Here is a 20,789-nt window from a genome sequence, read left to right as displayed (position 1 = left end):
CCACCCAGCAGCTGATAGCAATGGTCATTTAAAGAATCTCCTAGTTTGAAATTTCAACACTGCCAAGAGCAGATGAGGCAGCACGGACTTGGGGTTCTAGCCAAACCACTACTGGGTGGCTGTGTCTGCACAGCAGGGCTCACGACAGGGTCCTCTGCCCACCCCAGGGGTCCCCCCAAGGAGTGTGGGCAGCGATATTCTGGCTACCTCATCTTTAATCAGACTGCCCAGGATAAGAGGTTTTTTTAAAAAAAAATTAATAATCTTACCACCTTCTACTGAACACTGACCCTGCCTGGCTCTGTCCTGGGCCCCTTATAAAACACATGCAGGATCTCAGTGATCCTCTCAAAGCCTCCATGACGACAGGCAGCAGCACCCACGGTTCAGAGATGTAGATGCCAGCCCGGGGACTCAGCAACTCTCCTGGGCCACAAGACAGCAGCCCAGCCACTTGGTCAAGGTCAGTGGAAGCCAATGCTGCCTATGAAACCTCAGCCACCACTTCCGGAAATGAATATACAGTCTGGAAATGGTGTAGCCTCGATGCAATGAGAGCCCTCAAGTGCACTCCCAAGTCATCTCTGCTGCAACTGCACGCAAAGTGATGCTGCATGTGCCAGTCTTCCAGTGTGCAGCAAGGTCCAGATCCGAAGTGCTGGCACAGCTGGCCTTCCAGACCAGAGGCTAGGCCCCTGCATGGATTAAAGCCCTACATGTGAAGTCTTTTAAAAGAGAAAGTTACTATGGTCTTAGGACAGAGAGATCTGAAGACACAGACACACATACACAACAGAAAAAATTGTGAAGGTAAAACAGAAGCCACAGACTGGTGAAGGTGGTAGAGGTTACATGAAAGGACTAGCGCCCACAGTACAAAAAGAACTCCTCAAGGAAAAGAGAAGGAAAAAAAGGGTAAACCTTAAAGGGAAACCAGGAAAGGCCAGGAGAAACCCCACCGTCAGCAGGCATGGGAGAGGGTGTACCTCAGCGGCACTGCACGGTGGAAGACAACACACTTTCTTAGCTGTCAGACTGGCGACAGGGAAAAGGCCTCTCTTACCATGCACAACTAAGAATTGTGTAAACTTGTATCCTGTGGAGGCAGTGGAAACACACAGCACTGGCGGAGAGAGTAATTAGGCAATATCTAGTCAAGCTCAAGAGTAAGTCTATGCAGAATACAAACTCAACATAAGAAAATCAGTAGCTTTTCTATACATCTGTATAGTGGAAAAAGAAATCAGGAAAACAGTTTCATTCAAATAGCTTAAACAGAAGACACTACAAGACGGCAAGGCCTCCCATTCCCAGATGAGCAGAATCAACACTGTTAAAATGGCCATATTACCAAAAGTGAGCTACAGGCTCAACGCAGTCCCCATTGGAATTCCACGACACTCTTCACAGAACTAGAGACAACAATCCCAAAATTTGTAAGAAAATACAGGGAGATAGATCTTTTGCAAATGGGAAATGGGCCAAGAGATCTTGGGAGTGGGGAGGGGGAAAGGAGAAGAGACATAAAGAGAATCAAGAGGATACACATACCAGCTACCCACAATGAATGTATTCATTCTGTACTGCAAACATGTACTAATAATAAAAAAAGAAAAAGAAAATACAAAAGGCCCAGAATAGCCAAAGCAATCCTAAGCAAAAAGAGCAAGGCCAGATTTCAAATTATACTACAAAGCCACAGTACCAAGAATAGCATGGTACTGGCACAATAGACAGACACATAGACCAATAGAAGAGGATGCTAAAACAAACTCATGTAACCATAGCCAGCCAATTCTGGACAAAGAGGCCAAAAATATATGGAGAAAAGACAGCCTTCTTTTTTTTTGTTGGTACCGGGGATCGAACTTAGGACCTTGTGCTTATAAGGCAGAGGGACGAACCACTGAGCTAAATCCCTGACCCCAAGATAGCCTTTTTAAAAAGTGGTGCTGGGAAAACTGGACAGCCCCCTGTAGAAGATTAAAAGTAGAGCCTTAGCTCTTACTCTGCACAAAAATCAATTCAAAATGGGTCAGAGCTGGGGGTAAGACCCAAAACTTTGAAACTGCTAGAAGAAAATAGAAGGGAAACATTTGGAGCCAGAGGCACAGGCAAAGTCTTCCTGACTAGGACTCGAACAGCACAGGGAATAATAGCAAGAATCAACAAATGGGACCACATTAAATTAAAAAGTTTCTGCACTGCAAAGGAAACCACCAACAGAGTGAAGGGACAACCTAAAGCGGGGGGGGGGGGTTGCCAGATACTCTTTCCACAGAGGATTAATATCTAGATTATGGGGGGCTGGGGATTTAGCTCAGTGGTTCCACCGCCTGCCTTGCAAGTGCAAGGTCCCAAGTTCGATCACCGGTACCCAAAAAAAAAATAAATAAATAATATCTAGATTATGTAAAAATCTCAAAACACTTGACACCAAAAAATCATATAGCCCAATCCATAACTGGACAAATGAACTGAACAGACACTTGTCAAAAGAAGTGATGCAAATAGCCAATATGTGTATGGAAAGATGTTCAACAAATTTAGCCATTAGGGAGATGATTGAGGTCCCACCTCTCCTAGTAAGAACAGCTGTCATCAAGACCATAGGCGGCAATCAGTGCTGGTGAGGGTGCAGCAGGGAGGAACCCCACTGCACTGCTGGTGGGATATAGATTAGTGAGGCCACTGTGGGACTGAGCATAGAGGCTCCTCAAAACATTAAGAACAGACCTACTGACTGATCCAGCTCTACCACTCCTTGGTATACACCTGAAGGAACAGTCAGCACCCTACAGGGAATACCTGCATACCTTGGTCACTGTGGTGCAATTCACAACAGCCAGGATGTGGAACCAGCCTGGCTGCCCACCAAGAGATGAATGGATAAAGAAATTATGGTATATATACACGATGGAATATTACTCAGCCATAAAGAATGAAATTATATCATTTGCACCAAAACAGATGACATTGGAAGACATCATCTTAAGTGAAATAAACCACTCAGACAAGTACTACATGTTTTTCCCTAGTATGTAGAATCTAAAAAAGATGCATGAAAGTACAAGGGAGCCTATTAGACAAGGGGAAGGGAATAAGAGGGGACAGACAGTGTGAAATGTACGGCGGGGACAGAAAGCAGTACTGTAAAGGGGACAGCAGTGACACATGCTCGCAAGACAACTGAGCGTGCGATTGAGGAAGGGTGCGAAGAGTGGGGGAGAAGAGGGTTCGTGTTCACACTCACACCCCACATGCCTCTGATGCAAGCGGGAGGGAAGGTCCGCACTGCAGGTGCTGCTGATGCTAATGTCCATGCCTTTTCGGGAGAAACATTTCTCAGTTGTGGTAATGGGAAGGAAGGAAGAAGGCCTGGGGTCAGTGAAGTGCACAGATCCCACCCTGGCTGCCCGGCTTACTTCTGGCAGAAAAGCTGGCCGCAGTTCCTGCAGTGGTGTCGCCGTTCCGTGAGCGAGAAGCGTACTGAGCAGCCCGAGCAGCTGTCTCCGCCTTCGTCCTTCACCCAGTGGTCAGCTGCAGAACGGCCCGGCTGGTCACTCACCGACCAGCTGAAGACTCGGCCTTGACTGTCCCCAACCAGGATCTTGCTGTGATCCCTATGGGAGACATGGGCGGGAGCGGGGCCATGAGTCAGCAATGGTGAGGGTCCCCTCCTCCCCGATGCCCTTGGGCACAATGTCAAAGGAGATAAAGATAGAACTAAGATAGAACAGACTCTTCTGTTTGTTTCAGTGGTCTTCAGATCAAATTCTGCTAGATCTTTGAAGAACACAGAGGACACAGATTTTTTTTTGAGTTGAGAATTAAAACCCACAGGTGGGCATGTTTCTTTTACAGATTCTAAGAATCTTCAAGCTACTCTGGATAACCCACTTAAGATCTGTTTTCCCCAGTGACTGGGCTAAGCCCTGTGGCCCCAGGCTGCGTGAGTGCCACAGAGGGGAAGGGGGCTGGGAAGTCCTGTCACTTACTTGGACACACCCAGTGCGGTGACCTCGGCCGGGTGTGCATTGTCCTTGCGATCAAAGGCCGTGTGCATGGTCAGCTTGCTCCTGAACACCAGCTGCCGCTCCCATCGGTACCCTGGGCAGGAGGCAGAGAGGACAAACTAAACAGAGAAAGCGGTGGAGCAGTGGAAGCTGGGTGCCTCAACACACAGCTAGAGCAGCCCGTGGCTTTGGGGAAAGCCATCTACTGGACACCACTGGTGGGTCAGCACGCACCAGCACATTCTGAGAGAAACGAAAGACAAGGGGAAATCTGCAAGGCAAGATTTCGAAGACTTTGTTCTAACTCTATTACAGGCAAAGAGGGCTCCTACTGGAATTTTATTTATTTTTTTTGTAACTGATACTTGCTTATTTTCAAAAGCTTCCACAATTTCACCATTTGGGAATGAGTAGACTTTTTGGGCCGAGGTGTTTCTTCCTTAACCACTGCACGGCATGTAGAAGACACCTTCATAGGACAGACTCTAAATCTGCTCTACTTGGGAAGGACCATGCAAGGCCTTTGATGATGGCCCAGGTCACAGCACATATCAGAAACAGGACAGAGCCCAGGGGAGCGGGACCCACTGCCTGGGTCCACCAGCCCTCAGCCCACCTAAAGACAGTGCAAGACGCCAGACTTCAAGTTACCGGGTTTCAATCTGCTGTAACTCCTCGCCTCCATGGGGTTGGGCTGAGGGTGGTTGAGGGGACCCTGCAGATGGGCTCTGGCCTGGCCCTCAGAATAGTTCACAAATATGAAGCCGTCCTTCTCATCAAGACTGAGCTGGTCAGACCAGCGCCGTGAGTCATCGGAGCTGCTGTCAGTGCACCAGGTGGCTGTGGCTCGGCAGGATGCCGCCCGGGGCCTGTGGCTGGTGCTGCTGGGTTGGCTGGGGACGTCTCTGGGCTCCTGGGAGATGCTTGGCTCCTCTGCTTCAGAGTCACTGCTGTCCTCATCTTGAGCTTCCTGCCCTGGGTGAAGCATTGGAAGAATCAGAAAACACAGACACATCACGGCCATACCCAGCTTGGTCTCATCCCTCTCTTCTATCAGATATAAAACACAACAGACTTAATATCTGAAGCTAAGTTTAACAGGAAAAAAAAAAGCCAGAATTTTTAACAAGACTGAAGTCAGCAAAAGAGGATTAGCCTGCCTGAAAGAGTCCATAGAATACTCTGGGCAAAGTCTTTGGCTTGGCATTCAGTCTCACACTCCCTACCCAGTCCTGCTTGGTGGGGCCTCAGGTATTCTTCACACAGCTTCTCTTCCTCACGCTGGTTCTGCACACCCTGTTGGCCTTATCAAGCTCTTGGTCTGTCTTCCAGTGTCTGTATTCTGATGCTGCCTGACTTTCAAGGCAAAGCTTCAAAACCATTTCTCCAAAATTTCACCCAATCCCTGCTGCTGGAAGCATTCCCTCCCTCTCTTAAAACTCCTATAGCAGTTCTGTGCCTTTCAGGTACTTGAAATCCTTGCCCCAGGCTATTACGTCTACACATTCTTTCTACTAGACAGTAGAGATAAACTTGGGAGAAGGGGCCCAAGTGCAGTACCTTGCCTGTTGCACTCTAACTAAATGAGAACAAACATGAATGAGTTACTGATCAAAGCTTTGATCTAGGATTTTGGTTTTCTTCCTCTTTCCATTGTTATTTTGCACATCCCCACACCAATTCCCTGCTCTCCTGCAATAAAGACTCCTAAAGGAGAAGTGAAAATGTATAATTGGGGAAAAAGGAGAGAAAGCAATATGCAGGGCAGCATGGTGTGGTGGTGCAGACCCGTAATCCCAGCACTTGGGAGGCTGAAGCAGGAGTTCCAGGTCAGTGTGGGCTACATAGAGACCATGTCTCAAAAAAAAAAAAAAGCGTGCAAGTGCCAGGCTGCTGCACACACATTTCTTCTTAGCAGGTCAAATTCGTCATTTGCCAGCCTTACACTCTGCAGGAGTCCAGGAGACAACCTGAATGGAGTTTCGCCCCAGTAGCTTATGATCAGGTGCCCTCAGCTCCTCAAACAGCAGCCTTGGAAATGGCTTTGATTCCCAGGGAACCCCTGGCTTATCTCTCTTTTCACTCAAGTCCTACCTGAAGCCTCCATTGTTGAATCCTCCCACACTACAATGTCTAGGGTCCACCCTTCTCCTGGGCTGCTCTCCCCTCTGCCATCTCTGCCAAACTCTGTCCATAGCAAGAATGTGGAGGAAGACGAGGACGCATACATCTCTTCACAGGAATCTGACCTCCTTCCACCTCACTTACTCACCCATCTCACACTGTTGCACACTTTGTTAAAGGAAGGGAAAGTGACCCACTTGTCACTGGGCCCCTTCATCTGGTGTCTGCCAGTTTACAGGTAATCTCCAAACACCTACTGAACTGAACAGAATTTCTACATGTCCAAATACCCAGATACCTCTCTGGTGGGGATGCAACTGACTATGCAGAAATTTACTGTGTTGAAAGTAATAAAAGGAGCGGGTGTGGTGGCACACACCTTAATCCCAGCACTCAGGAGGCTGAGGAAAGAGGATTGCCATGAGTTCAAGGCCAGCCTGAACTACATACTGAGATCCTGTCTCAAAAAAACAAAAAACACAACTAAACAAAACAAAAAACAAAAGAAAGTAATAAAAGGATCCAAAGGGACTCCCCATGAGAGCTTTTCTGCTTTCCAGCAAGGGAAGAAGAGTGCTTTGAGCTTTTACAGAGATGTGCTTTGTGTCTTTTTGGTAGTAAGGCTTTTTCCTTAGGAACACCTTTGCATTGTGCAAGTCACGCTGAGCTGTCAGTGTACAGAATCAATCACAAAGAGATAATCTGAAGGTCACACCAGAAGCCTGGTCCTTCCTGGGAAGCCCCTGGTGGCAGCTGCTCTGGACATGAAAGGCAAGCCCAACTCAGCCTGGCCTGATGGCACTGTTTTCAACATTTTGTATGGAAATTATCTAGCTTCCATTTTCACTGGAAAAACGTCTAGTGCTTTCCAAATAACAGAATGGAGCTTCTGCTTGAATCAGAGTCCTCTGCGAGCAGGTGTGGGTGGAGATGCTGAAGATAGGATTCTGCCTTGGCTCTGTGGACAGTGATACCACCCTGTCATGCACACCGGGCCAGCAAGAGGCAGGACAGGGCAGATATGGTGCTAGGCTATGGAGCTGCCTGACTTTCAATGCCGTGCCCTCCGGTTCTGCTCTGTATCTGCAGAACGGAGCCCACGCCTTTGGCACTCCAGGAAGGCTGCATGCAGGATGAGCTGTGGAGGTCAACGTGAGTTGCCCTGCCAACACATGGTCGGTAAGTGGGAGGGAGCCTGGCACATCTGCCCGAGGGGACTGCACAACAGGCAGCAACTGTCTTCCTGAGAGCTCTGCCCAGTCCCAGCTCTGGGTTACGCTGTTTGGTATACACTTACCCAGACTGACCGTCCAAAAAGAAAAGAGGGTATCAACAGAGTAAGTTTTGAGCAGTATTAAATACCTATTTGTGCTTCTGGACACTCTTCCTGCATTTCTAGGACTTCAACAGGCTCAGGAGCTGGCGTTTCAGGAACTTGCAAAAATTCCATTCTCCAAAACTACACGTAAGGAAGCAGGGAAATAAAAGATAGTTAAGAAACAGATCCAAGAAGCCAGCCACGTGTTACTGGATGAAAGGACGCTCTCTGGGTTAAGTGGAACTCTTAGGATTGTGTGTGTGCAGATCCACCTGTACCTTGCCATTGTGGCAGTGGCCATCTCACCTGATGGCTGTTTCAGGGTGGAGGGAAAAGGACTGTGGTCAAGTCAGTTTAAACATGGTTCAGTTCAAGTAAGCAAGTGAGCTTCTGTTTCTGACAAGAGCTTCTCAATGCCCTGCATGCACAAATGCATACTGCGGATTCCCAGGAAGACACACAGCCAGCGGGATCTGCAAGGCATTGGGCTGTGGTGCTTTTATAGGATGCTTGTAGGTCTGGTGATTGGAACACTGCTCTTGAGAAAGCCCTTGACACAGGAGATGTCGGAGGTGGGCTGACAGCCTCACTGTCCCTGAGCATGTAATGGACCTGGGAGGGCGACTACTCTCAGCTTTGACCAAGAGGACAATTAAGAAAACAGGCATAAGGAAAAATTTCCTGAGAGAGAAAAACTCAAATATTTGAGCTGACTACAGAGGTAAATACTCTGTTTATTCTCTTTCCCGTAGAGGCCCAATGCCTAGTAGATAAATTGTGTCAGCTTCAGGTGAAATCCTGCAGGGTCCTGCCCAGGAGTGGATGAGGTCTCTGCACATGGTCTCCAGCTCCAATCTCAGTAAGGAAGACATCACCCTGCTTCCTGTGTCCCTCAGTGAAGCCACTGGACAGGCCAAAAACCTAGGACCCACACAGTCTACTCTGAGCACTCAGCATGGCATGGGGGTCACGTGTAAGTGACCTCTTGTGTCAAGCTGTCTGGGGGTCAGTGCCTGTAAGATGTTGACCAAGACTTGGGTGGACCAGGGCGAGACTTTGCTGAATACCACAGCCTGTTCTGGTGTCCTTATCCCAAAGCTTCCTGGGTTTCTAGTGACTGGAAGAATAAATACAACAGTGGGGTTTTCTCTGAGCTCACTCACCCGAACCACGCCATCCGAGTGTCCTGTCACGATGACGTTCTGTGTGTCCCACTCGTTCATCTCTGACACGCAGCAGCACATAATCTGCTGGCTTCGACCTGTGAATGTGTTCACACTCACGATGGGGTTCCCATTAATGCTCCACACATGAATATATGTGCCAGCACATGACACGATGTCCCCCTGGGAAGAGAAAGGAACATCCCTTACTTTCTTCATTCCCTGCCCAGTAAATGCTGATTTCAGGAGTGAATGGAATCTTTGGCCTGGCTCTCAGCTCTCACACTAGTGGCTGATTAATTTCCAACCTTAACTGGAATTCAGTGCTTGCTGACTTAGAAAATACTTAGTAAAAACAAAGGCAAAGACACCTTCAGCACTCAGAGGTAGGGAGCCGCTCCTCTAAATCTTACACAACGAGTCCAACCACTGAGAACAGAGTGCGGAAGATAAATTTTCAGTCCAGATAGGTTGTCTCTCCCTCTTTAATAAGTAAAAAGACAAAATCTTGGTGACACTCTAGTACCTTGTTTTAAAATTTGTATTCATAATGGGAGAGGGAGAATGAGGGAAAAAGAAGAAATGTGGTACCCGGATCACTTCTAATAACCTCTAAGATGCCCTAAGTTAATAACTTGTGTTTCCATGAGTTCTGAAGTAGAAATGAACAAGTTTTCTCCTCAAGTTCTACCAGGCCGGGGTCTCCTCAACCCTATGAGAAGACAACACTCCACTGTTAAAGGAAGTGTGTGCCTGTCACAGGGTGGACACTTCCACGTGACCATATGGTGACCTCCTGGGTTAGCAGCCACAGCCCTGCTGGAGAGCATGAAAGGTGAGGGCCAACAGCCTAGGTCACCTGCTAACATCACAGTCAGGATCTGAGGCCACTCTCCGCCAGCATCCCCCAGGGTGCGGATCTTCATCTGTGTAAACTGCCCCAGGGTCCTCTACCTAACAGCCCTCTCAGCAACGGGACCCCACTGGTCTCCCCAGTGGGCTCGGTTGGGGGTGCAGGGAGTTTGAAGGGCAGTACCTGCTTCACTTCCTCACTTGTACGTGAAATACTTAGTTTTAAGAAAAGATGATGTTTTCATAACTTGGGGATCTTGTAACAATTCTCATGTCTGAGTTCCAAATACGTGCAACAGATAATTTGAATATACCTCACTAAAAACTTCAACAAAATTCTAACATCTTAATAAATTCAACAAATTCCTTGTTTTTTAAAAAGCAGCATCTATAGATCGTTTTGTTTCATTTTAACAAAATCTTGCTCTTTTTAAAATGTAGCAGTAAATGGATCTTAAGACAAAACTGCTGAGTTATAAATTTTAATACCCATTTGATTTTTAGACAACACATAAATCAAGAAAAGAAAATGTAGTCACAGAACGAGCACCTATCAGCTCAGAAAAAATACCTAGGAATCATTTTTTTATTTACCTTGGGTAGAGCAATGTGCTTTCCTAAACATAAACCAAGTAGATGACTTCCTACTTACCGTTAACTCATTGATACAAAGAGCAGAAACTGGCGCTCGGTGGCCCCGGAGCTGGGTTAGAAAGGACAGTTTGTTCAAGTCCCAAATGATGCAGGTCCGGTCTCGGGAGCCGCTGACGATTATGTGGTAGGCTAAGGATGCCGTGGCACAGGTGACAGTATCTGTGTGGCCCAGCAAGGCCTACCAATGAGAACAGTGGCCAGTCAGTTGATCAAAACAACAGTGCCCTACAAAACCCCAGGAGCTCTCAGATGCACCAGGGGACCTCAGGCTCCCTGTGGGGAGGGGGTCCCCAGAGTGGAGGGGACTGAGCCGGTCCCGGGAAGCGGGGAACAGTGCTCCTACTCTCTCCTGGGCTGTCTTGGCCTCACCCCAGAGGCTTGCTCTGACCTGGGAAGCCTATGGTGCTCTCTGACCCAGGGAGGCTCTGCCTGGACAGGTGGCTGTAGGCAAGCACCGAAGGGGTTCAGTTCCTTCTGCAGACTCCAAAGACACACTGCTCTTTGTTTGAGTTTGGCTTTGGAATCAGAACTGAATTTAAATGCTGGCTTTATCACAAGTGTGGCTTTGGGCTTGTCTTATGACCTCTCCTAAGTATAAGATTTTTTTTAGGGTGGTACTGGATACTGATTCCAGGGCCTCACATGTGAGGCAAGCACTCTACAACAGAGCTGCAACCTCAGCCTTTTTAAATTTTATTTTGTTTTGGTTTTTTTTTTTTGGTAACAGGGATCGAACTCAGGTCCTTGCGCTTGCTCAGCAGATGTCGAAATCACTGAGCTAAATCCCCGGCCCTTTAAATTTTATTTTGAGACAAGGTCTCATTAAGTTGCTTAGGTTGGCCTTGAACAATCCTCCTGTTTCAGCCTCCCAAGTGTTGGGATTATAGGTGTGTGCCACTAAGCATGGCTGTTTTCTTAGGTGTAAAATATGGCTAATAATTACCTTGTAAGAATTATGAAGTTTGGAGTTCTATATATATACTTTTTGGAGTTCTATATTTTTTAAACACCCAGAACAGTGTCCTGAACATAGCAGGTGCTCCATAAGTGATAGTATTATTACAATGGTTTTCAAATGTGTATCATAAAGAATCACTTAGATGCATGCCCCTTCTTTAAAAAACAGCTTATGATAAATTCCCTCATAAATATTACAGGATAACTTAATTATAAAAGGATTTCTGTTAGAAGTAAAAAGTAGTAATAGATTCATACATAATAGGGGATCAGAAGTACGTGTTAGCAGAATCAGCAAGGGCTGAATATATGCATGAGTTTGGCACATACTAAAGGATATGACAAGTGGAGAAAAAGAAATAACTAAGACTTAGTGGGCCAGTTGAATGAAAATCCACTGGAAAGAAATTGTATGAATCAACTGCAAATATATGGATTTAAAGACTCAATGTACATATGATTTCTAAGAAATATTTATGTTAAACACATTAAAACATATTACCTAAAGACTGTTTGCTTCAGATTTTTAAAAAAGGAGCAGCTTAGATCAGTTTGAGAAGCAGCATATTCTGATCAGCACTTTGGGGAAGGGCTTTCCTAGCAGAAGGCATGTTGGGATGCTGCTCGTGGTGCCCCAGCGTCTCTGGTCGGCAGCTGCCCGCCCACCCGGCCCCACCCCGACGGCACCTGCTTCAACACCAGGCTCTTGGCCTTCTCCTTGGAGGTGCCCATCTCCCACACACACACTGCTGTGCTCGTGCCACCCGTGATGACCAGCTTGGTGTTGGGGCAGATGGCGCAGAGAATCTGGCCCCACTCGGACAAGCATTCGTACACGGTCACTGCCTGTGGGACAGAAGACATGTGATGTGAAACCAAAGGGCCACAGTGCCCAGACTTCCGCAATGCAAGGAGCAGAGCTCAGTGGAGGGCAGGGCCTGGCTCACACTCTGGGCTGCTTCCTCCGTGACCCACCCGGAGAGCTTCCACACCCTTGAGCAGCTGTGCTCGAGCCACCATTATAGAGAACTTTGCCCATGACTGGGTGGGTGGGTCTAGTTTTTCCAGTTGGGAACATGAGGTTCAATTCCTCTGGTGCTGGTTAAGATGCCAGGGATGAGCTAGTGAAGGCTGTCAGCTGCGGCCGGAGAGAAGGTAAAAAGAAAAGCACGCCGTGTGTGAGGAGGTCAGTGACCATCAGCACTGCAGGTGGTGCGGTCTGTTCATCTCTCACCAGGGAGAGGGGACTTCTGCAAGCAAACGTGGGCAGCCTGCCTCCCAGAGACAGTCATGGGGTGGGCTAACACGTTTTCTGTCAGCAATTTTACAGAACTAAAGTGTTAAGTGCACTGATGGTGCCTTGCCCCAAGGAGGCAGGACCGGCAGGCAGAAATGGCCAGCCCTTTGCGGGCTTCAATTGCTCGGAGGAAATTGTGTGAGCGGGAGGAAAGCTCTCACAATCTCCAAAAGGTGCTTGCTCTGCAGAAAACACAGCTTCTCTACCAGCTCCCCGATCATGACCTGAAGCAGTGCTGTGCTCCTGTCTCCTGGCCTTGGGTGAAGAGCTGATGAGTTCTGGAATGGGTCCCCAGCCCCAGGACATCCAGACTGCAGGAGGACACTGTGAACCAAGGGAGAAGGAGCAATGCAAACCTTGTCTGACTCATAGGTCCCCAGCCTGCAGCTGAGGTCTGCATAGCCCCAAGCGAAGGTCTTGTTCCAGGTGGGTGGGATGAGAACCTTGTTCTGCTCCACTGCAAGGATCCCTTTGTCTGTACAGACTATTTGTCCCACAGGCTCTTTGAGTTCTACAAAACAAACATCATTACATTAGGGCAGGGACAGGGAAACTATCTTCATCATCTCTCAGGGGATGGGAAGGTGATCTCAAATATTCATACATATCAAGCATCTTTTTTTTTGTTGTTAAATTCTTTTATTGGCACATTGTAGGTATACAACACAATTACATTTCTCATTGGGAATTGTACCTTTACATAATGCATCTTGGTTCTAATTTTTTCCCCATTCTTGGCCCTCCCTTCACCCCCTCCACCCTTCCCTATTTACAAAGACTTTATTTCCATTTTTTCCATTTCTCAGCAATTTTCCTTTCCCTTCTTTCCTTTCCCCTTCCCCTCCAACTACCCCTATCCCTTTGGACCTTTTCTTCCTATTTTGCATTATCTATTATTCATTCTAATTATTGGTACATTTTAGGTGTACAATATAATGAAATTCATCATTGGAAATTTGCACCTTTACGGAGTCTCTCTTGGTTCTTATTTTTCACCCTTGCCCAGCCCTCCCTTCAACCCCTCCAGTCCTCCCTATTTACAAAGATTTTGTTCCTATTTTTCCATTTTCTCGTATTAATCCCATTCCCTTCTATCCTTTCCCTTAGCCCTCCCACTTCCTTCCCCTTTGCCCCTTTTCTTCCTATTTCACATTACCTATTATACATTTAGTCCTTATTTACACTTTCAGTTTCTCACACCAGAGAAACTATTCGGTATTTACACATGTGTGTCCTATTTATTTCACTTAAGAGTATCGCCTCAATGTGCATCCACTTAGCTATAAATGTCTCTAATTTCTCATTTTTAAGGCTGAGTAGTACTCCATTTTATAAAAAATCCACATTTTCTTTATCCAGTCTCCAGCTGATGGGCATTTGGGCTGTTTCCAAGTTTTAGCTATCACAAACTGTGCTGCTATGAAAATGGGTGCACATACATCACTGTGGTATGATTCTTTTAATTCTTTGGTTAAGATCCCCAGCAGTGGAATACTGGGGTCAAATGGGATTTCCAATCCTACTTCTTTGAGGTATTTCAATACTAATTTCCACAGTGGTTGCACCAGTCTACACTCCCACCAGCAGTGGAGAAGGGTTCCTCTTTCCTCACAGCCCCACTAGCATTTGTTATTGGTTGATTTCATGATAGGAGCCATTCTTTCTGGAGTGAAGTGGAATCTCAGCATTGTTTTCATTTGCATCTCTCAAATGACCAGTGATGTTGAACATTTTTTCATGTATTTATTTGCTATTTCTACTTCTTTGTCTGAGAAATGTCTGCTCAGTTCAGATGCCCATTTTCAGATTGGGTCTTTAAATTTGGGAGGTCTGATCCTTTTAAGTTCTTTATAGATACAAGATAGTAGACCTTTGTCTGAGGAAAAGCAGGTGAAGATTTTTTCCCACATTGTGTGTTGTCTCTTCACACTGCTGGTGGTTTCTCTTGCTGTGCAGAAGCTTTTTAATAAGAAGAGATCCCACTTGTTGATTGTTTGTGCTAGTTCACGAGCAACTGAGGTTTTGTTCATAAAATCTTTTCCTATACCGATGTCTTCAAGAGTTCCACCTAACCTCTGTTCCAACTGCTTCAGAGTTTCTATTTTAATATTTAGATCTTTAAACCATTTTGATTTTAGTTTAGTGCATGGGGAGAGATATAGGTCTAGTATTAAAATTTGGCAAGTTGAAAGCCAATATTTCCAGCACCATTTTTTAAAGAGGCTATCTTTCCTCCAGTGAGGGTGTTTGGCTCCTTTATCGAAGATGAGATGGCTGAGTGTGTCTGGCGTTGTTTCTGCATCTTCTAATCTGTTCCACTGGTCCTCAGGTCTGTTTCTTTGCCAGCATCATGCTGTTTTTTATCACAGTAACTTTGTAGTATAGTTGCAGGTTGGGGATTGTGATACCCCTGCCATGTCTCTGCTACCTAGAAGTGTTTTTGCTATTCTGGGTCTCTTCTTGTTCCAAATGAATTTTTGGATTGTTTTCTCGAGGTCCATGAAGTATGCTGCTGGGATCTCAATTGGAATTGCATTAAATCTATATAGCAGTTTTAGAAGTAGGGCCATTTTCACTATATTAATCCTTCCTACCCAGGAACAAGGGATGGCTGTCCATTTTCTGATACCATCTTCAATCTCTCTTTTCAGAGTGCTATAGTTTTCAGAGAAGAGGTCTTTGATTTCTTTCATTAGGTTGATTCCTAGGTATTTCAGTTTTTTGGATGCTACTGTGAAAGGAATTATTTGCCCTATTTCTCAGTGAGTCTGTCATTCGTGTAGAGGAAAGCTATTGATTTTTGTGTTGACCTTATAAACATCTACTTGACTGAATTTGGTTACTAAGTCTAGAAGACTTTTGGTGGAGTTCTTGGGGTCTTCTATATAGAGAATCATGTCATCTGCAAATAAAGACAATTTGACTTCTTCATTTCCTATCTTTATTCCTTTTATTTCTTTCTCTTGCCTAATTGCAGTGGCTAATGTTTCCAGAGCTATAGTGAAGAAGAGTAGTGATAGTGGACATCCTTGTCTTGTTCCTGTGTGAAGTGTGTGAAGGATTTCAGTTTTTGACCATTTAGTACGATACTGGCTGTTGGTTTTTCATAGATGGCTTCTATCAGTTCGAGGTAGAGACCATCTATTTCAATTTTTTGTAGGGTTTTTATCATAAATGCATGTTGGATTTTGTCAAATGCTTTTTCTGTGTCTATGGAGATAATCATATGGTTTTTGTCCTTGGCTCTATTGATATAGTGTATTACATTGGTTGATTTGCGTATATTGAACCATCCTGCATCCCTGGGATGAATCCCACTTGATCAGGGTGTACAATCTTTTTGATGATGTTCTGCATTCTATTTGCCAGTATCTTATTAAGGATATTTGCATCTGTGTTCATTAGTGAGATTGGCCTATAGTTCTCCTTTTCAGTTGGGTCTTTCTCTGCTTTGGGGATCAAGGTGATGCTTGCTTCCAGGAATGAATTTGGGAGTATTGCTTCCCTTTCAATTTCACTGAAGAGTTTAACCAGTAGTGGCAGCAGTTCCTCTCTAAATGTCTTGTAGAATTCAGTGGTGAAGCCATCAGGGCCCGGGCTTTTCTTATTTGCTAAGTTTTTAATTACGCTTTCAATTTCATTGGTTGATATTGGGTTGTTTAGAATTTTTAGGTCTTCTTTGTTCAACTTTGGTTATTCATATGTATCTAGGAGTTTGTCCATTTCTTCTGTGTTTTTCATCTTATTGGCATATAGGTTCTGGAAGTAGGTATTGATGATTCTCTGGATTTCTGCTGGGTCTGTTGTAATTTCACCCTTTTTATTCTTAATTGCATGGATTTTGGCCTTTTCTTTCCTTTTTCTGACAAGGTTTGCTAAGGGTTTGTCAATTTTGTTGATTCTTTCAAAGAATCAACTCTTAGCTTCATTGATTTTTTGTATCATTCTCTTAGTCTCCATTGCATTGATTTCTCCTCTGATCTTTATAATTTCCTCCCTTGTATGAGCTTTGGGGTTGTCCTGCTCTTCTTTTTCTAGAAGCTTGAGGTTCAGCATGAGGTTGTTTAATTGGGCTCGTTCTGTTTTCCTAATATGCGTATTCACTGCTATGAATTTCCCTCATAAGACTGCTTTCACTGTGTCCCATAGATTCCGATATGTTGTATTGTCATTGTCATTTAATTGAAGGAACTGTCTGATTTCTTCTTTAATTTCCTCTGTGATCCATTGGTTATTCAGAAGTGTGTTGTTTAATTTCCACGTGTTTATGAAATTTTTTGAGTTTCTTTTGCTATGGATCTCCAATTTCAGCCCACTATGGTCTGATAATATACAGGGGATAACTTCAATTCCTTTGCACTTACTTAAACATGTTCTATGTGTGAGTATGTGGTACATTTTGGAGAATGACCCATGTGCAGCTGAGAAGAATGTGTATTCTGATTTTGTGGGGTGGAAGACTCTGTAAACATCTGTTAAGTTCATTTGTTCAAGAGTTCAATTGAGTTCTAGTATTTCATTACTTATTTTTTGTCTAGTTGATCTATTTATTTGTGACAGTGGGGTGTTGAGGTCCCCCACTACAAGTGTATTAGTGCATATATGACTTTTCATGTCCATTAGTATTTGTTTTATATAGTTGGGTGCACTAGTGTTTGCTGCATAGATATTTATGACTGTCATCTCTTCCTCTTGGATTGCTCCCTTTACAAGGATGTAGTGTCCTTCTTCGTCTCTCTTAATCAGTGTTGGTTTGAAATCTACTTGATCTGCAAAGAGGATAGCTACTCCTGCTTTTTTTTCGGGTTCCCATAGCATGGAGTATTGTTTTCTACCCTTTAACTTTCAGTCTATGAATTTCCTTTTGAATTAAGTGTGTTTTTTGTATGCAGCATATTGTTGGATTTTGCTTCCTGACCCATTCTGCCAGTCTGTTTCTTTTGATTGGTGACTTGAGACCATTAACATTCATGGTTATAACTAAAACGTATTGACTTGTCATTTCCATGACTTTTTTTTTTTTGTTGGATTCTCCCCCTCTACATTTAATTTCTTGTCATGCCAGATGGGTTCATTCTGCTTTGCTTCCTGGGGTTGTGATCCTCAGTGTCTGTTCCTAGCATATTTTGTAAAACTTTTTGGAGTGCTGGTTTGGTATTCATGAAGTTCCTAAGGTGCTCTTTGTCAGGAAAGTATCTTATCTCTCCATCCATTTTGAAAGATAGTTTTGCAGGGTACATCAATCTGGGTTGGAGGCTGTTTTCTTTTAGGGCTTGGAATATGTCACTCCAAGCTCTTCTTGCCATGAGGATTTGTGTTGAGAAGTCTGCTGTGATTCTGATGGGCTTTTCTTTGTATGTGATTTGTTTCTTTTCTGTAACTGCTTGTAGAATTTTGTTCTTCTGTTGAGTTTCTGGAATCTTAACAATTATATGCCTATGTGTAGTTTTTTTTGATCAAGGTTAGTTGGAGTCCTATATGCCTCACTTATCTGTATGTCAAGTTCTTTTCCTCTGCTTGGGAAGTTTTCTGACATTACTTCTGTGAAGTTTTTTATTTCATCTGCACTCTCTCCTGTTTCTTCATTGACTCCAATCAGTCTTATGTTATTCTTCTTTGCATCGTCTAGCAGCTGCTGGATTGATTTCTCGTGTTCCCTTATAATTTTGAAGCAATTTTTCCTTTCCTGGTCATTAATTGCAATCTTATCTTCTATATCTGAAATTCTGTCCTCACATTGGCTCATTCTGCTGTGTAGACTTTCAATGGAGTTTTTCATGTCCTGGAAATCTATTTGCATCTGTTTTATGGATTCCATTTGTTTCCTATGTTGGGATTCCATCATGTTCCTGAGCTCCTGTCTAGATTTATTAATCATGTCTTGCACTAGGAGCACAATCTCTCCTGTTATCTGAGCAATTATTTCTGATTTCATTTTTTCCAGATCCCCTTTTGTTGCCAGTTCAGTGGGTCCAGGTGGTTGTGTATTAGAGTGTTCCATCTCATTTCCCTTTGAGGTTGCTGCAGGTGATCTGGAAGTCTGGTTTTGAGATTTACTTACATGTTTTCTCATTTTGATTTGGGGGGCAGGGGGCGGTGCTGCTGGAACCCGGGAGGATCATGTCCTCTGAGCCGGGAGAGGTGGGACAGGGGCCAGGAGCGGCAGTAGGGATGGTGGCCCAGAAGCCCCTACCTCTGGGCCAGGAGTGGCAGGAGGGATGGTGGCCCGGAAGCCCCTTCCTCTGGAGCAGGAGCTGTGGGACAGCGGCTCAGAAGCCCCTACCTCTGGGGCGGGAGCGGCGGGACCCAGTACCGTGGTGTGGTGGTCTGGTGTCCTCTGTGTCTTTGTAGTGTGGAACCAGGTGGCTGCCTGTCTGCAGCCGGCTCATCCGGCGTGTTCCACGCAACTTTCAACCTCGGTAGGGCGTCCGCAGACCTGCCTGTCTGCAGCGGGCTGACCCAAATCAAGCATCTTGACACTCAACTAAGACCCAACAGCCTCAGAAGCAGAGCTTGACTTTCGGCTCCTGCAAGACCTGCTGCATGGGCCTTCAGCTGACAGATGTTCTGTGGGGCTCTCCTGGCCTCGCTCCTTTGGGACACTCTGAGTACCACACACAAAGGGACGGGAACACAGACCCATAGGCAATGTGTGTCTCCAGCTTCCCACGCTGGAGCCAGCCTGGGACTTCTTGGGGAAGGCCAAGACATGCTCAACAAGGACATCGCCAGCACAGTCACTGGTGCTGCCCAGGGCCAGTGCAGCCGTTTGTGCAAGGAGGTGAGGTAGCCCAGGGTTACCCATTGAGGTGCCCAGACTTCGATGCTTCTGTTCTTTTTTTTTGTTTTTTTTTGGTACCGGGGATTGAACTCGGATCCTTGCACTTGCAAAGCAGGCAATGGAACCACTGGGCTAAATCCCCGGCCTGTTTCTGTTCTTGAATTTTGTGAAGTGACAACTTCAAGACTTTACAAAATACTTTTTCATTCTCATGGCGAAACTTCTATTTGAAAAAAATGCTTCTAGATAACTCACTGTACCATTAGACAAAAGATGGATGTTTTTGATTGGCACACTGAAAATCCGATTCCTTCACTGCTCTTTCTGAGAGCCAGAATTTATATAAATAAAAATTTAAAAAACAGATTTTTTTGTTTACATGTAAAGTTGATGTTGCAAAAAATAGGAGAAAAATACAAACACCAACAAGCATTGAGTAAGAACACAAATGTGTAGCACTTGTTATCAACTCTACCATCATGAGAAGCAAATTTATCACTGCTAAGCCAGGGTTACTAATCACTCCCCTCAAACCATGAGTCAAATGTGCGTCCCATCGTCTTACCTTTCACAGGGGTGAGAGAAGGCCGCAAGTTGTCTAGGTGATGGAAAAAGATCTTGTCACTCGTGGATCCCAGTGGGACAGAGATGCCTGCATTGTCTCCATTGAGTCGACTCCTCACTCGCTTTGGTGGGTGAGGTTTCTTAAATAACTGAGAGGAATGAAGATGACACAGTTTATAACAAAAGATAACACTTGCTAGGCCCTACGACAAGGGCATGGCAATGTTGAGTATGACAGGCACTGCGTGCATCACTTCACTTAAGCTTCATAACAAACATTAGACACTGTATTATCCCCATTTAAAGACAGAAATTCAAAGAGCTAAGACTGCCAGAGAACTCAGACCTTACTAAGCAGGGATAGGACTGTGACACTAAAGCCTGAGTTGTTACCATGTTCTATGCTAAGCTAAATTAGCTTTCTGAAAACAAACCAACCTACTCAAATTACAGTTGATTGACAGCTGTTTTTCAGTGATGCTTAGAAGTTAACCAACTCAAAAACCCAAGGCACTCTACAGGGATAATTTCTGGCTTCCCCTGGCCTTTCTTAATGTGATGCAGCAACATCATTTCGGTGTCTTTTCGGTGCTACTAATTTGCTGAAAGCATGAACATTTTCACCTTTTTAATGCAATGATACAGAGAAAAATAAGACGAGAAAAATAAGTCAAGAAAAATGTTTGGCATTTCTGTTCAGTGTTTCTATAGGATTAAAAATATTAATGTACATTTAAGATTTTTTTCCAAATATTACAGATTTTTGAAATAGATTTTAGTGCACTGTCTGATAGAAAGCTAACAAAGAGGAAAATATGTGAAAAAACTCAGATGAAATGAGACTTAGGATAGAAACATCACCATCATGCTTTGTAAATTAGGTGCCCATTCTACAGAGAAAACAGACAACTCCCAGACCTTTAAATGTTTTCTTATTTTAGCTCTGTGCAGAAGCATGGGGACAGGGTTCTGTTACTGTCTACAGATCCTGAAGTTGTAAAAGGAGACACACATTGTGAACATTCTCATGAATAAACATTTACTGAAGACCTTTTATATGAGG

General features: G+C 44.7%; 1 protein-coding gene across 14 annotated transcripts in view; it reads right to left on the bottom strand.

Annotated features, from left to right (window-relative positions):
• Positions 1-20,789, bottom strand: part of Wdfy3 (WD repeat and FYVE domain containing 3) — a 304,615-nt gene that overhangs the window by 9,843 nt on the left and 273,983 nt on the right. For all 14 annotated transcript variants that reach the window (XM_087199311.1, XM_087199312.1, XM_087199309.1 and 11 more), the window contains 9 exons: positions 19,728-19,875; positions 12,738-12,892; positions 11,772-11,930; positions 10,126-10,305; positions 8,622-8,804; positions 7,503-7,599; positions 4,668-4,991; positions 3,999-4,110; positions 3,426-3,623 (listed from right to left, as the gene is read on the bottom strand). In XM_087199311.1, the coding sequence (XP_087055437.1) occupies positions 3,426-3,623; positions 3,999-4,110; positions 4,668-4,991; positions 7,503-7,599; positions 8,622-8,804; positions 10,126-10,305; positions 11,772-11,930; positions 12,738-12,892; positions 19,728-19,875 (1,556 nt within the window). The remainder of the gene's footprint in view (positions 1-3,425; positions 3,624-3,998; positions 4,111-4,667; positions 4,992-7,502; positions 7,600-8,621; positions 8,805-10,125; positions 10,306-11,771; positions 11,931-12,737; positions 12,893-19,727; positions 19,876-20,789) is intronic.

Source organism: Heterocephalus glaber, unplaced genomic scaffold, assembly GCF_053883595.1.
Source record: "Heterocephalus glaber isolate CG9 unplaced genomic scaffold, H.glaber_assembly_v1.0 deba00001698, whole genome shotgun sequence".
Classification (NCBI taxonomy): Eukaryota; Metazoa; Chordata; class Mammalia; order Rodentia; family Bathyergidae; genus Heterocephalus; species Heterocephalus glaber.
The sequence above is the reverse complement of the archived record's forward strand: the minus strand, read 5'-3'. Positions and strand labels throughout refer to the sequence as shown.